The sequence below is a fragment of the Ostrinia nubilalis genome, chromosome 19, assembly GCF_963855985.1.
Source record: "Ostrinia nubilalis chromosome 19, ilOstNubi1.1, whole genome shotgun sequence".
NCBI lineage: Eukaryota > Metazoa > Arthropoda > Insecta > Lepidoptera > Crambidae > Ostrinia > Ostrinia nubilalis.
The window spans coordinates 11,990,524-12,007,471 of NC_087106.1; the positions used below are offsets into that span (position 1 = coordinate 11,990,524).

General features: G+C 44.5%; 2 protein-coding genes across 2 annotated transcripts in view; both read right to left on the bottom strand.

Moving 5' to 3' along the window:
- Nucleotides 1-1,872: 1,872 nt before the first annotated feature.
- On the bottom strand, nucleotides 1,873-11,574 carry LOC135080969 (hemicentin-1-like). Its single transcript, XM_063975692.1, has 16 exons — nucleotides 11,354-11,574; nucleotides 11,079-11,229; nucleotides 10,861-10,982; nucleotides 10,600-10,743; nucleotides 10,255-10,389; nucleotides 9,859-9,980; nucleotides 9,099-9,329; nucleotides 7,591-7,744; nucleotides 7,012-7,129; nucleotides 6,288-6,495; nucleotides 5,721-5,940; nucleotides 4,990-5,126; nucleotides 4,505-4,667; nucleotides 3,802-3,983; nucleotides 3,173-3,271; nucleotides 1,873-2,115 (listed from the first exon to the last, which is right to left on the bottom strand). The coding sequence occupies exons 1-16, from the start codon at nucleotides 11,526-11,528 to the stop codon at nucleotides 1,873-1,875; spliced, it is 2,604 nt and encodes an 867-aa protein (XP_063831762.1). The 5' UTR covers nucleotides 11,529-11,574.
- Nucleotides 11,575-12,183: 609 nt separating this feature from the next.
- LOC135080970 (hemicentin-1) overlaps nucleotides 12,184-16,948 on the bottom strand; it is a 30,019-nt gene continuing 25,254 nt past the window's right edge. The window contains exons 33-40 of the mRNA XM_063975693.1: nucleotides 16,561-16,733; nucleotides 15,930-16,098; nucleotides 14,997-15,245; nucleotides 14,835-14,907; nucleotides 14,393-14,607; nucleotides 13,494-13,659; nucleotides 12,825-12,949; nucleotides 12,184-12,359 (exon numbers count right to left, since the gene is read on the bottom strand). Of these exons, the coding sequence (XP_063831763.1) occupies nucleotides 12,184-12,359; nucleotides 12,825-12,949; nucleotides 13,494-13,659; nucleotides 14,393-14,607; nucleotides 14,835-14,907; nucleotides 14,997-15,245; nucleotides 15,930-16,098; nucleotides 16,561-16,733 (1,346 nt within the window). The remainder of the gene's footprint in view (nucleotides 12,360-12,824; nucleotides 12,950-13,493; nucleotides 13,660-14,392; nucleotides 14,608-14,834; nucleotides 14,908-14,996; nucleotides 15,246-15,929; nucleotides 16,099-16,560; nucleotides 16,734-16,948) is intronic.

Consider the following 16,948-nt stretch of genomic DNA (forward strand, 5'->3'; position numbering starts at 1 on the left):
TCGAGCCTTGCCCCCAGGATTTAAAGTATCGATATCTTATCGACTCCATTTTATCTTTCTTCTCTCTAATTGCTTTTTTTCAAAGTGTGCGTCACGTCACGCGGCCATTGATTGGCCATAAGGCACGCCTTCTGGCCAATCACAGCACTTTTAAGCCGGTTGCACATGTTGTCGTAGACTCTCAGTCGCTTTGTTTTTACACAGTTGAATGTGTGTGTGGGAGCTGTGGTGGGGGAAATGTGGGGACACTGGTTCTCGTTGTAGTTACGCGCGACTTCATATCTATTCTCTTTCTATGATCTGAGGGCAGGACCATTGGCTATCATTGGGTATCTGATATGTCATAATACGTAAACACATAAACTACGCCGCCACGCTGGGTAGTTAGTTTAGTGGGTAAGCCCGCCAGAAGCGCCCTTCTGACTAGGGTGTCCCAGATACTTTATGGATGCGCAAAGTATTTTTCGACGGAAAAAGAACGAGAAAAGACCTCACACTATCGAAAATAATTAATGAAATAGTTACATACACAAGCGTATTTGTGTACTTGGACAAAGTTTTAAGAGATTGCTAAAATTTTCGATTTCCATTCGATTTTTACATACCTTTGACAGCCACGTTGTACCGCCGATGCGCGGTGCCCGCGGTGTTCTCGGCCACGCAGATGTACTGGCCCGCGTCGCGAGCCCGCGCGCCCCAGACGGCCAGCAAGCTGTGGCCTTGCACGTGCTGTATGCTGGACAGCGAGTCGCTGAGGGTGTGTGTCCTGGACATACCTCTGACAGCCACGTTGTACCGCCGATGCGCGGTGCCCGCGGTGTTCTCGGCCACGCAGATGTACTGGCCCGCGTCGCGAGCCCGCGCGCCCCAGACGGCCAGCAAGCTGTGGCCTTGCACGTGCTGTATGCTGGACAGCGAGTCGCTGAGGGTGTGTGTCCTGGACATACCTCTGACAGCCACGTTGTACCGCCGATGCGCGGTGCCCGCGGTGTTCTCGGCCACGCAGATGTACTGGCCCGCGTCGCGAGCCCGCGCGCCCCAGACGGCCAGCAAGCTGTGGCCTTGCACGTGCTGTATGCTGGACAGCGAGTCGCTGAGGGTGTGTGTCCTGGACATACCTCTGACAGCCACGTTGTACCGCCGATGCGCGGTGCCCGCGGTGTTCTCGGCCACGCAGATGTACTGGCCCGCGTCGCGAGCCCGCGCGCCCCAGACGGCCAGCAAGCTGTGGCCTTGCACGTGCTGTATGCTGGACAGCGAGTCGCTGAGGGTGTGTGTCCTGGACATACCTCTGACAGCCACGTTGTACCGCCGATGCGCGGTGCCCGCGGTGTTCTCGGCCACGCAGATGTACTGGCCCGCGTCGCGAGCCCGCGCGCCCCAGACGGCCAGCAAGCTGTGGCCTTGCACGTGCTGTATGCTGGACAGCGAGTCGCTGAGGCGCTGTGTGTCCTGAAGGAAAGCACGACACTTATTATTTTCCTATTTCTCACGATAAATATCATCAACGTCCGTTTTTGTTCACGTTGATGCAACTAAAAAAATTGCAACGTATTTTCTGTGTTGAGGCTTAATTTGTGGGTGGCTAAACTGTGGCAACAACTGTGACAACGTCGAGCCGCTACAGCGAAATAAATGCGAATTTTTCGACGACTACTAAGTCTCTGAAGCTAGCTAACCTATTTGGGAACTACAATGCAATTATTTATTGCCTATCACATACTAGAACTGTATTTCTACTCACTAGCCCATCTTTGTATCAGATTTCACCTCACGAACGCAAGATTTCTCATCAGCGATACAACATGGCTCACTCTCGCCTTGGACATCGTTGTCATTTAACTATGGCTCATAAAATTGCACAAAAAAGGTTCAAATTACCTTGAGCCAGCTGACCTTCGGCGCAGGGTTGCCATCCACCTCACATTTGAGCACAAGGCTCCTCATCAACGGCACCACATGATTCTCCACACTCGTGTCTTGAGCGGCGGTGTTGCCAACAATGGAAGGCGGCATTTCCACGGTCACGTCAAACACCAGTTCTGTTGTCCCCACTTTGTTCGTCATTATGCAGGAGTATTTCCCGCTGTCGGAGACTTCTGTGTTGTTTATTACCTGGAACAAAATTGACGGTGTCTCTAGGAACGTTTTAACCTCATTTCATAAAAACACGTCACATTTTACGCAGCCCTGTATTATTAAATAAAAAGCAAAAAATTGTAGCCTAAAGCTGGGTTGCACCATCTTACTTTAACTTTGACAAACGTCAAAAATCTGTCAAACTCCATACAAAAAACACCGGTTATCGTCATAGTTACGGTCAAAGTTAGGTGGTGCAACTCAGCCTAAGAGTTGACGAATTTCTATCAACAACTGACATGACTTGACATGACATGATGACATTATAGGCGTGGCATTTGTTCTTATAACTTACGAGGGTAATCGAGTAAAGGCGAAGGGATGCCGGAGCCACATCACGGCCGGCACAGGGCTGCCCTCCGCAGGGCATGTCAACCCTAACGCTCTTTCTACACGGGTGGTCACTAGCTTGGCACTTTTTTTATACTGTTAAAACTTACAAGAGTAAAGTTGTCGTCGAGTAAGGTGACTCTGGGCGAGCCATCACTTAGCTCGGTGTAGGGATGCCTGAGCCACATCACGGCCGGCACAGGGCTGCCTTCCGCTGGGCATTTTAGCTGTAACGCTCTTCCTACATGGGTGGTCACTAGCTTGGCGCTTTCTTTATAAAGTCCGGCCGCCGAACAGATTCGTCGACGTTCGACATTTCGTCCAATGACCCCAAGCTACCCGTCCTTATCACTTGCACGTAACTATATTGCTGTCGCGACTGTGCAACGGGCGGCCGCAGAGTGTGCGAGTGAGACAGCAATATCATTACACGCAAGCGATAATGATGGGTAGCTTAGGGTCATTGGACGAAAATTCTATCTGCTCGTCAACCGGACTTTGCTCTTACTTACAAGAGTAAAGTTGTCATCAAGCAAGGCGACTCTGGGCGTGGCGTCACTTAGCTCGGTGTAGGGATGCCTGAGCCACATAAGGGCCGGCACAGGGCACGTCAATCTTAACGCTCTTCCCTAGGAAGCTTGCTAGTGACCACCTGTGTAGGATGAGCGTTAGAGCGCTTTCTTTACACTCTATTGAAACTTACCAGAGTAAAGTTGTCGTCGAGCAAGGCGACTCTGGGCGAGCCATCACTTAGCTCGGTGTAAGGATGCCTGAGCCACATCACGGCCGGCACAGGGCTGCCCTCCGCAAGACACGTCAGTCCTAAGGCCTCAGCCTCGAATTTAGTGGGCAGCGGGGCGGCGGCGGCGGCGGCGCGGGAGCGGGGCGGGCAACGCAGACCCGTTCTCGAAACAAGCGGGCAGCTCGCGCGGCGCTTTAGCGGCGAAGTGTTGTGTTCGGGGTTGTGTTGTCGAGATATTTGTTTTTATTCGCAAACGAAACGTCTGAACAACGGCGACAATTTTATTTCGATTCAAATTTATTCCTAACGCTCGATTTATTGTGGGCAAAAGAAGGAGTGCGCTGCCCGCTCGTTGCCCGCTCCCTCGCCGCTGCCCGCTCGTTGCCCGCTGCCGCCCCGCTGCCGCGCCGCTGTTTTCGAGAACCGGTCTATTTGATTTCACGCATAAGATCCTGCCGCTCCCGCGCCGCCGCCGCTCCCGCCCCGCTGCCCGCTAAACTCGAGGCTGAGGCCTAAGGCTCTTCCCTAGTAAGCTCGCTAATGAGCACCTGTGTAGGAAGAGCTGTTCTTTATACTCTATTTAAACTTACGAGAGTAAAGTTGTCATCGAGCAAGGTGACTCTGGGCGAGCCATCACTTAGCTCGGTGTAGGGATGCCTGAGCCACATCACGGCCGGCACAGGGCTTCCTTCCGCAGGGCATTTTAATTGTAACACTCTGCCCGCTCGAGTTGTCACTAGCTTAGCGCTTTCTTTTGGTATCGGTGGAGGAACTGTAAACAATATTACGATTTCATCATCATCGCATTACTTCGCCACATGAAGCATTCTCCAGTTACCGCCACTGTAGCTTAGACTGGGTTGCACCATCTTACTTTAACTTTGACAAACGTCAAAAATCTGTCAAACTTTTTTTCACGACGAGGAAGCTCTTGGCCTGTATCTCACCTGATGGTAAGTGATGATCAGGCCGAAGGTGGAAGCGAGCTTCACCCGGAATCCTCAACCACCTCTAACTCCATACAAAAACACTGGTTATCGTTATAGTTACGGTCAAAGTTACCTGGTACAACTCAGCCTTAGTCAGTTACTGTAAAGCCTTTGTCACTCGCTAGTGGCTAAGACAGTGGCGCCAACTGGGGAGTGTAAATAATCCTCTCACTAGCTCTGTAATGAAATTCTTCTTTTTTTTTTGTAAAGAGAGACCGGCCTGAAACCCTGTAGTACACTTGATAAAGACCATTATATCTCAAACTTTAACGGAGGAGTCCTAAAAATACATAAAACCACTTACCCATGACGTCGAGAAGGTATACCAGACTCGCGTTGCCGATGGCATTTCTAGCAACGCACGTATAGTTTCCCGCGTGGGTCGTCGCCGCCGCCCTGGCTTGCAATACCTCTCCATACTCGCTTGATACCAAGCTGTCATCGAACAACCTTAGTGGTAGCCCATCCTGCAGAATTAAAAATATCTTCTTTAAGAAAAATAATCATAAACCTTTTTTTGCAGCACTAAAAGAAGCTATATGCAGGACTCAATTCAATCAGTGAGAAATGGCTGTAGCAAACTGTCGCCAGTCAAGATATAAGTTGAAAAATAAGTTTCTAAAGAAATTTAATTCAAAAGAAAAATGGGTAACCCGAATAGGACTGCGGCATCATATAGGTGGTCATTTAATTTTGTTGGAGTGTCATATAATATTATTATCTATTAAGCCTGAGAGAACTGTATTATTGTTTGAAACTTAAACGTTTTCATATCTGGTAGAATCTTACCTTGAACCAATAAATTTCAGGCAATGGGTTGCCGTAAGGATGGCAGTGCAGGTAAAACGACTGGCCTGTTATTACTTCCAAATTGACTTCGACTGTTGAGTTATCTTGGAACAGGGTTTGGAATATTTTTGGAGGCTCTGAAAATAAATAATTTCAGCTGGAGTAATGATACCGTGTGCATGATCCTAAATCTGAGAATAATTAGTGACATGATTACGTTGCAAAAGTTTATGTTAATCCAATAGTTATTATTATTGGTAAATTGCACTTCTGCCGTTTTGTCTAAAAAAACTTGACTTTACACGTTGCTTAAATATAGAAAAACTGTGGTCTTTCACAGGCCCCTCTTTCCCACTGGGCACTTTGGGCACGTGCCCAGGGCCCCGCGACTGAGGGGGCCCCCATCTGCTAATAAGACCTTTTTCCAGATGATAAGGGCCCCCCTTAATCCTTAAATGCCCAGGGCCCTTAGTAGGTTAAAGACGGCCCTGGTCTTTCAACGTGTCCATTGTTTACTCGGAAAAAACTACCGAGCTACCGCTCCCATTAATTCATCATCATCACCATCATTTCAGCCACAAGACGTCCACTGCTGAACATAGGCCTCCCCCAATGATTTCCACATCACCTGATTCGTAGCGGCCTGCATCCAGCGCCTTCCTGCTACCTTTATAAGGTCGTCGGTCCTTGTGGATTAGTTATATTATTTTGTAAATTAAATTAACTCCTACCTAACACCTCCAACCGAATTTTCTCTTCAGCCACTCCTCCCTCATTAGACGCCACGCATGCGTACACGCCGGCGTCATTCAGTTTCACATCTTTCAAAACCAAGTCAGCGTAGCTTATGCTCTCATCGTTTTCGCCGATCGCTTCGCCGTTGCGTATCCATTGAATCTTCGGTACAGGCTTGCCTGACGCTTTGCAAGATATTCTTGCGCTTGTGCCTTCCTGAAAGAGTAGTTTTTTTAGATAGTTTAGAGTTAAATGTAACGCAATGAAACGAATTCATATTTGTTCAGGAAAATGGTAGAAAAGTTGTAATAATAAGAATAACTCCCAAATTTAGTCCCAATTATCGCCTGGTTTATGAGTTTCCCAAAACTTTTGGGTTTTCCAGCTAAGTTTCAACAATCGGTGGCTCTTGTATTCGATAGCTCTTGCAGAATTTGAAATTGCAGAAAACGAACAAAAATCGCTGACTGGAGACGCGGTCCTTGTTTTCCAGAGAGGTTGCGTGAGCGAGATGTATTATGCGTTAGATCCTGAAAGTGCACGATTTGTTTCTAGGAACTCACCACAACTTCAGCCACTTTGTCCACCGTAGAAGCCTCTCCATTATAAAGCACGACCTCCGTAATTCTCGCTGCAGCAACCACACTCACTCTATACACAATGTGTGCGGTACCGGCCTTGTTGACCGCGTCACAGCGGTACAGGCCTTCGGAAGCCTCGGTCAGGCCCGCACTGACGAGAGACGAGTTTTGGACTTGCCAATTTGAGTTGCTGTTGGTAATAAATAGAGTTATTTTTAGCTCAAACTTATGCTAGCTTAAAACTTAGGACTGCTGGACATTGTTGCATTATTTTTAAGTAGGTACAAGATACCTAGCCATAGTCCCACCACTTTTTGGTTGAGGGAAGCGCATAGTGAGGGGGGTTTGATTCGAGCAATCAGAGCGTCATTATTGTAGTCTGCGTGTGCAGTCATGGCTACTGTCATGTCTATGGATGATGTCTCCAGCGGAATGCTGTATTATTTAATAATTGGCGACGTTGGAGATGGAAATAAATAAATTAAAACTAATTAGAGCAGCCCTGAAGGGCAGCCTTACATGAACACAGAATATTGTAAGTTCAGTGACTGAAATCTCTGACGAAGATATTACATTACGAAACTCCCCGCACCCCGCGCTTCCCTCGCCCAAAAAGTGGTGGGGCGCGTCTTCGTGGATGAAACGATCTATACTTCAGTGAGTACAAGCTATAATTCTACAAGCATTTTAATGTCATTTTACGTACTTATAAGTCCACTTGACGTCAGGTTGAGGCGAGCCCTTGGCATTGCACTCTAGAGTAGCGTTGGTACTTTCTTTCAGCTGCACATCCAACAGATCAAACTCGGATATGAAAGGAGGAACTGGAAGAAACCATAACATGTTCTTAATTTTTATTCGTGGCAATGGAACTCGAAAGTCAAGATTAAATGAATCTTTAAACAGGGTGGAAACGATAAGTGATCTCATTCTAATTTTCGCATCGTTCGTTCGTTCGTTCGTTTCAGCCAAATGACGTCCACTGCTGGACAAAGGCCTCCTCCAAGGTTTTCCACAATGCACGGTCCTGCGCTGCCCTGGACCGACGATCTCGTAAAGGTCGCGGGAAGAGCCTGAATTTTCGCATAGATCCAGTTTATTCTGTAACCTTTAAAATTGATACCGTTTAAAAAGATAGTGAAGCACTTTCAGGGTCAGTAACCGTTTTTCGATATCTTGTATAGGTTAGAAATAATCGAGTGAGATCATTTATCGTTTCCACCCTGCAGATATCGTATGCATTGCTAAATTGGACCATATGTCCTATAAAATAAACATTATTTACCTAATACATCCAGAGTGAACTGCCTAGTCACAGTAGCGTGTTTGTTGCTGACGATGCATTTATATGTACCGGTGTGTCGCAGCTGGACATTTAGGAGCTTCAGCCGCTCTTTGTCCTCGAACACTATCAGCTTCGAGTTGAACAGCCATTTGGTCTGCAATTACATAAACATGACTTGTACACACATATAAAATGTATTATAATAGCAATTCTGCGGGCTACTTTGGTTCTCCTGCGGATCTCCTCATTTCTGATTCGATCACGCAGACCAGTGTGAGTTGCCAGTGATGACACACGGATCTGAGACGTGGTCGCTTACTATGGGCCTCATAAGAAGGTTCACCCAAAGGGCGAAGGAGCGTGCTATGCTCAGAGTTTCCCTGAGTGTGAGAAAAATGACTAAAAGAACAAACTTTGGCCCTCAGCTTGGCGTCTACAGCACAGTCAAAGTACCAATCATTTCCTCTCACGACCTCAAAACCCCTCCCTGGCTTCATCATCTTCAAACGCTGGAGCCCACTCTACGTCTAAACTGACCCTGACATAAGCGGAGCTGCCTACATTGGTCACCACCACACATACCAGCGACAGTAGAGTATCAGAGGAAGAGATGGAGTACGGCAAAGTGACCGACATAGCTCGCAGAAATGCCAAAATCAAGTGGCAGTGGGCGGGGCACATAGCTCGTAGAAACGATGGCCGTTGGGGCAGAAAGTTCTCGAGTGGCGACCACGGGCTGGAAGACGTAGCGTGGGCAGGCCTCCTACTAGGTGGACCGACGATCTGGTGAAGGTCGCGGGAAGAGCCTGGATGCGGGCAGCGCAGGACCGTTCATTGTGGAAAACCTTGGAGGAGGCCTTTGTCCAGCAGTGGACGTCATTCGGCTGAAACGAACGAACGAACGAGTAGGTCCAACTCAACTTGTACTCGTGCACACTAGTGCCTTATTAAGAAAAATATTGAAGAGCAAAAACAAAACATACCTTCGCCCTGGGCTTTGCGTCTACAGCGCAGTCGAAGTACCAATCATTTCCTCTCACGACCTCAACCTCCGTGTTTCCATTATCATCAAACGCCGGAGCCCATTCCACGTCAAGACTGACACTGGCATACGCAGAGCCGGCCATATTGGTCACCACCACACATACCAGCGACAGTAGAGTATCAGAGGAAGAGATGGAGTAGGTACGGCAAAGTGACCGACATAGCTCGCAAAATTGCTAAAATCAAGTGGCAGTGGGCGGGGCACATAGCTCGTAGAGACGATGGCCGTTGGGGCAGAAAGTTCTCGAGTGGCGACCACGGGCTGGAAGACGTAGCGTGGGCAGGCCTCCTACTAGGTGGACCGACGATCTGGTGAAGGTCGCGGGAAGAGCCTGGATGCGGGCAGCGAAGGACCGTTCATTGTGGAAAACCTTGGAGGCCTTTGTCCAGCAGTGGACGTCATTCGGCTGAAACGAACGAGTGCCTTATTAAGAGAAATATTGAAGAGCAAAAACAAAACATACCTTCGCCCTTGGCTTGGCATCTACAGCGCAGTCAAAGTACCAGTCATTTCCTCTCACAACTTCCACGTCTGTATATCCTTTATCCTCAAACGCCGGAGCCCATTCCACGTCAAGACTGACGCTGGCATATGCAGAGCCGGCCATATTGGTGACCACGCATGCAAGCTCAGAGGTGTTGTGGCGGGACACGTTGGTTATTTGAAGCACGCCTTCTGATATCAGCTTTGCGCCCTAGAACAATATTTTAATTTAATAACATAACAATGCCCTCTAGAACTAGAACATTCGTGATTTATGTTGCTGGTCTGGTTGGCCTTTGTTTTAAAAAATAAGTTAAGAATTAGAAACAGAGCTATGAATTTGGAAACCGAGATCAGCATTAGGTATGCTGGTTGCAGACAAATAGCTATTAAGCTGCGTTAATTTAGCTTAGCTGGCAAAGCTGACGAAGTTTTCGTTTCGTTAGTTTTTTATTTGCATTGTTTGCAGTCTGCACACAACGATGGAAAACTGCGTCACTGCTGCTGCTAAACTAACTTAACTAGCTTAGCTCTTGATCTGCGACCCACAATTTCTATCGACTAAAGCTAGGCTGCACCATCTTCCTTTAACTTTGACAAACGTCAAAAATCTGTCGAACTCCATACAAAAAACACCGATTATCGTTATAGTTTCAGTCAAAGTTAGGTGGTGCAACTCAGCCTAAGGGATCAATACGAAGGAAAAAATGTCGATATAAATTTTAATTACAACGTCGAACCTTATACCATTTCACTAGATCCTTGCGAGAGGCGGGCACCGGGCACTCGACGCTGGCGTTGGTGCCTTCCAACAACGTCACTTTGGTGTGAGATTCTTCAGACTGCGTTCGCGTTAGTAAAGCTAAAACAATACAATAATAAGTCAATACTCAATATGTTTATTGCTTCCTTAAGTACATTTAGGTGTTACATATATTTGGAGATTACAGGTGTCATTACAGGTCAAAATTTATTACGCTAATAGACATAGATTTTCATGATACAATTCTGATTCTGGAAAGCGAATTCCGCATTCAGCATCAGCAAAATAACTAAGGATATATTGATACAGTTTTATGGACAGGGTTAATTAGTTTTCAGGTGATGTTTTGAATAATTAAATGATAGCTACTTACAGTAAATCTCCACTGAGATAGTGTGGTTAGTTTCGCCAACTGCGTTTTTCGCAATGCAGACATACTGTCCACTAAGTTCTTCGGTTGGCGACTTTATAGTCAGTGTCCCATCAAAATCTATTTTGTAAGTCTCATCTGCAACAAGCATGGGAAAATTACTAATGCATAGTTATCAATCAAATTGCAAAAAGCTTCTAATGTCTGGTCCGGGAGCACGTAGAATTTTGTCCAATGACCCCAAGTTACCCATCCTTATCGCTCGCGCGTAATTATATTGCTGTCGCGACTGTGCGATGGGCGCCCGCAGTGAGTGTCCGAGCAGACTATAACTGGCTTACTTCTTACCATTGTCCAAAAGTATTCCATCCTTACTCCACAGCACGTAAGGTTTAGGTTTCCCTGACGCTTTGCATGAGATAACCAACTCAGTATCCATGTTCGTCGCTAAATACGGGCCTAAGAATTCTTGATCTAAGATTTTGGGCGGTTCTGAAAATATAGCGCATAGGAGTCATTTCCGAAAAGGGAAACATAAATTGTGACCAAACATTTGCGGAAATAAACTATTTTTTTACTATTTAATATGATTGTAAAGTTTAAACTTACCGTTTACATGTAAATAAATGAACTTCTTGTCGTTTCCTGCGATGTTTCCCGCTTCGCAGGCGTAAGAACCTTCGTGTTTCGAGCTTACATTTGTTATAAACAGGTTCCCAATATCATTAAAGCTGAAAACACAAATAAATAACATTACTAGGACACTCTTGATTTACACATCCTGCAGTGATGTGAATATCCCTTTATATTATACCTCTGAAACATACCTTAAATCGGTGGTGTTTTCTATAAGGATTTCATCATGGAACTCCCATACTATGTTTGGTATGGGGAACCCCATAGCATCGCATTGAAGAGTGGTGTTTGAGCCAGCGAGTACATGTTTTGTCGACTCCAAGGGATGGATTGAAGGGGGAACTAAAATCACATAGACTTTTAGTAGGCTTTAGAAGAAATGTGTGAAACTTGAGTATCGAAAAAGTCCAAAGACGTCCAAGAATAAAATAAAATTGAATAGGAAAAGTTTTGGTAAATATCTTACCCCAAACATATAACGGGAATGATACAGATGCGTTGCCGAAGTCATTTTCAACAAGACACGTGTATTCGCCGAAATCTGTGACGTTTGCTATGAATCTGCAAATTACAATAAGTATTCCATTTACACGGACGGACGGACGGATTAGCAAGCTGAAGTGGCAATGGGCAGGGCACATAGTAAGCGCAAAACTGACGGCCGATGGGGCAGCAAGGTTCTGGAGTGGAGGTCGGGTACCGGAAAACGCAGCGTGAGACGTCCACCCACAAGGTGGACCGACGAATCATAAAGGTAGCAGGAAGGCATTGGACGCAGGCCGCTACCAACCGGGCAGCATGGAAAGCATTGGGGGAGGCCTATGTTCAGCATAGCCATAGGGCTAAGATGAAGATGATGGTGATAATGATTCCATTTACAAACTATCTGCGGTCGCCTATAGCTTCTTTGTCACGCAACCAGCGTACGCGCATGTTCCGAAAATAATGGACAACGGGACTACTCCCACCGTTCCAACTCATTGTAGTCAGGATCTACAGCATGACCGCCAATGAAATCCAACCAGTGAAGGTCAAGTTTGTCCCGGGGAAAGTTAAACTGTCGTTGGACCCGCAACGAAATTAATCAGAATAACATAGGAGTTCGAAGTTAAGGTTTGACTTCCCTCCAATGCAAAACGGATGACATGACAAAACAAAGGTTTAAAATTATGGACAATGAATTTGAATGTGCCTTATTACAAAATGTTCGAACGCATTGAAAACTTGTTTAAAATGTAATTTTCACATTAAAATAATTTGAAACAGGTGTTCAACGCGCGTTTAATTTAAAGTATCCTACCTTATACCATATTCGTCCACAAGCGTCCTCCGGTCGGCTAAATCCTTTCCGTCCCGCAGCCAACGGACACGCGGCGCGGGCAGGCCTTGGACCCGGCACGGCAACTGCACTAATTGGCCCTCGGATACGTGCGCTACTGGCTCTAATGGTGGAAGGGATATTGAGGGGGGGACTGAGAGAAACAAGAGAAAACTGATGGTCAATAATATGGCAGTGACAAGGTGAGCAGTTTATATGACAAAGATATTATAAACTTTATGTGCAATATCAACAAAATATAGATACAATTGATAGAAAAGATAGCGCCGCGTAGGGATTCGTAGCAGGTCATGTAGTAGCGAAGCGACTCGCTACCTCCTGCTGCCATTTCAGTGTAAAACTGTAAATTGAGCCTATCATTCGATCTGGATGGAAAATTATGAAGATTTGATTAGAAATTTAGGTTTTTATAATAAAATTTTATCGAGAACCAAACTTTCTCAGCAATTTTTTTCTTGAAATATTCACTAACCTCTGTGGAGTGTTTTTATGAAGCTAAAAAAACAAACTCCTGAGACTCGTGCTTGCGTTATCAGAGACTAAGGTCAAGTCAAATACAAAAATAATTATAATTATGCAGTTAAAACAATTTTCTTACCATACACGAACAGTGTGAAGTTCTTCTGCGAAGAACCCAAAGCACTGGTGGCGTTGCACGTGTACAATCCTGAGTCGAATTCGTTCGCCTTTTCAATCACTAAATCGTTCGAGTTCGACAAGTACCTGCACAAAAGTTTATGGATTATTTTCGAATGCGTACATGAAACTCATTGTGTAACTACAAGTATCAAAGTAAAAGAGCAGTCAAATGCACGACCAGTGTAGTATCCTTAAACACTTAATTTAGTTCCCGTTTTAGTCAGTAAAAAACTTCGTCAGACCTATTTTATAATACTTGTCTCAAATTTTTACCACATTCACCCCGTTCCATGGAATAGATGGAAAAAAGTATTTTCCCCATTCACAGATAGAGCAGTTCCTAAAAACTTTATTTACCACTTTGAAGGCATATTTATTTATTTATTGTTAAAGATTTACCAACAACATATTAATTTACATGCATCGTTACATTATTAGAAAGCTAGAATCTAAAAGATATGCCTTTTCAGGTAAATACAGCATTCAAAGAAAATAAGCTAAATATATCATATCTAATTTCAGCTTTCTAGCACCAAGAGTTTCTGAGCTAAGCGTACAGTAATAGCAAAACTATAAAAACTCCTTTTTAACCACGGAATCCTCAAAAACAATAAACACACGTACTCACACAGTGTTCGTATAGGCCAGCGGTCGGTTATTCTTGGTCCACACCACGATAGGCGGCGGGACGCCCACGGCTTTGCACGAGAACGTCACGTTGCCTCCAGCCTTTATGTTCACTGGTCTTGTGACTGTTTCCGTTTCGTTCGATACATCTATGAGGCGTGGAGGATCTGTGGATTTATAATGTGGTTTAATTCAGACAGTTATTGAGATCTACCAAGTATCTCTTCGGCCTGAAGTTATTTTATTTATTTTATTTTATTTATTAGGACAACCAACAAGACAAACACGCATACATGAAATTACTATAACTAATAGTGCTTAAAACTAAGTGCTGTCTTAATTAAAGGCTGCCACGGCATGCAATGTGGACAGTTGCAAATATAAAGTTAAATATAGTTATTGTATATTATTGCCCATTATTGTGAAAAATACATTTTGTAAAAGTTGTAGTAGGTATGGCAAGTAATAAATGCTTGATAAGTATTGAGTATTAGCAGTTTTTTGGGGAGTTATTGAGATTGCTGGAAGTATTTCACGAATGAAAACTCATTAACGTCGAGTCTTGTGTAAAAGAAGTTAAGATTAAATTCATTTAAGTTAACCTGGTCAACCTGGAAGCCTTTGTATCCTACTAATATTATAAATGCGAAAGTTTGTGTGGATGTCTGGATGTTCGTTACTCTTTCACGCAAAAATTACTGAACGGATTTTGATAAAACTTTACAGTATTATTGTTTATAACCCAGAATAACATATTTTATAGGCTATAATTTATGACGATATGTAACAAACTAAATTTCACGCGGGTGAAGCCGCAGGCAAAAGCTAGTGTGAAATAAAGTTTTAAATAAACTTCTTAATCCTAAGACCTAGTTAGTACCTTAATTTATCTCTACTTACATTGAACCACCAACTCTACTTCATACGTATCTCTCCCCACAACATTTTCTGCTACACATCGATACATCCCATCGTAATCAACTTTCACAGACGGTAACGTCAAATTCGTGCTATCCTCACTCAACACAGCAGCCCACGGGAGGTCAGAGAACTCATCTGAGGTGTCGCTTTTAAATTTCCACGATAGTAATGGCTCTGGTTTGCCTTGAAGCACTCTGAAAAGATAATTATAGTGATATTAGTCCGATAGAAATAATTAGACTCTTTACGAACGAAGAATCAATACTATTGGACAGAGATGACATCTCTCCAAAACAATGTTTTAGAAGTTATCGTTCAATCAGTAAAGAACGTTAAAATGACAAGTGAAGTTATTTAAAGCATGAAAGATCATGGGATTTGTCGAAAGAACTTATAACTTTATTGCAATACAAAATCTCACCTACATGTTAGTATTGTAGACTCTCCACTACGGGCAATCCTTTTAGCTGGTTCTTTTGAAAGCACAGGCGATTCTAAAACATTAAACCCCAAATATGTAACAAACTCCTGCGTATTTGGAATAAATATAAACATCAGCTCCAAAAGCCAAGCGAAAACTCACCCAATCCTTGAACACTTAAGGTCCCATTTACCCTCATCCTCTCGTAGTCATTCTGAGCTTCGCAGGCGTATTCTCCGAGGTTGTCAAAGTCAACCATCAGCACGTACATGACAGTTCCGTCGTCTGACAGCTGGACGTTGTGGTCTGACACCAGCTCCGTCCCGTTGTGGTGCCAGGTGATACGAGGGGCGGGGTAGGCGTCTATTTCACAGTGGAGATCCACTTGGGAGTATATTTCTACTGATTTGTCTGTGAGAGTAAAAGATAACGTATTGTGACGTGATTTACATTTGTATTAAAAGAATACGAATAAAGAAAGAATCCTCAGCTTGCCAGCAGCTGTACGGTAAGTGATAAGGGCATATGAAAAAGCTGATATTCAAAATTAATTCAAAACAAATGAAAACTAATGAAGGAAGTAACAACAAGTGATACTGATACATCTATTACAGGTTTTAATTACGTCAGAAAGCTGCTATTTAAATAGGTTGCGAACATCAGGCCTCCTCAACACATCAAGGGTGGGGAGTGTACGCCAACTCCTCCATTAGCTTCTGGTAAATTAGAGAGGGTCATACACTGGAGACTAAATGACCTGATGATGATGAAATAACCGCCTCTGTGGTCTAGTGGTAAGACCACCTGCTTCAGACGCAGAGGTCCCGGGTTCGATTCCCAGTGGGTGCAGATTTTTCTCTTCGGCTAGCTACCACCATCTTACCTAAGTCTGTCGCCATAACAGCGATGTTACAGCATTGTTGTGTTCCGGCAGTTAGAGGCAATAGCCAGTTCCTCCGTGGTTGAGGATTCCGGGTGAAGCTCGCTTCCACCTTCGGCCTGATCATCACTTACCATCAGGTGAGATACAGGCCAAGAGCTTCCTCGTTGTGGATAAAAAAAAAATTAAATTAATGGATACTAAATACAGCTCACCAGTAAACCCCTCTACCAAGCTCATCTTGCGTCGAACGTTGACCACGATGCTGTCTTCCGATATACCCTCAGAGTTCTCCCCGATGCAGAAGTATGTCGCTTCTATCGCGTCTTCCGAGCTGTTGAGCTTTAAGACGCTTTTGTATACGTTCTCTTTGATGGATGTTATCTGAAGAAAAAAATTAAATCATGTAAATAGTATTTCTTGTTATAAATAAGAGGCTGACGTTGCTTGGAGACATTAAAGAACTCGGAGCTTGATGGTAAGTGATGATCAGGCTGAAGGTGGAAGCGAGCTTCACCCGGAATTCTCAACCACAGATGAACTGGCTATCTTACCTCAAACTGCCGAAACGTAACAATGCTGTTAACATTGTTCTTATGGCGACTAAGGTAAGGAAATAAAATGGTTTACCACCAGCGGCGTCATATGAACTATCAACCCTCGGCATGTACGGAATCGGCAGTCCGACGTCGACATCATTGGGCTATTGTTGCCTCAACTTAGTTTGTACTGCCACTGCTGCTGACAGCCGATTATGTTGTGTCGAAGCGAAGACCAGATAAAAAATACAGCCAGACAACTTTATTATGAAAACCTACAAGTAATAAAATAACTTAAATATCTTACTGTGTGATTGAGGAAGCTTTCAGTTTCTCTGTGCCAGATGATTCTTGGCGGCGGCCTGGCCGTGACCAGACAGGTGACCTCGTGGATCGTCCCATTCAAAATGGTAATGTTCTTACTACCCTCAATAATAGCCGATGGTTTTATTAGGATATCCACTTCGATTGCGTCGGTAACTGGAATAAAATAAATGTGATCATTTTTGATGCTATCAAATTGACCATGGACAGGCGCATAATTAAGTAAGTTCTTGAGGTAATGAAGCGGTGCAGGAGTAGCATGTGACGTAACTGATCTGTCAAAGTTTAAAGTCAATTGGAAGACATCATTGGTTCTACCTTTACATAAGTCTGGTCATCTGGGTCATGTTGATAACTACAGGCCAATTTCT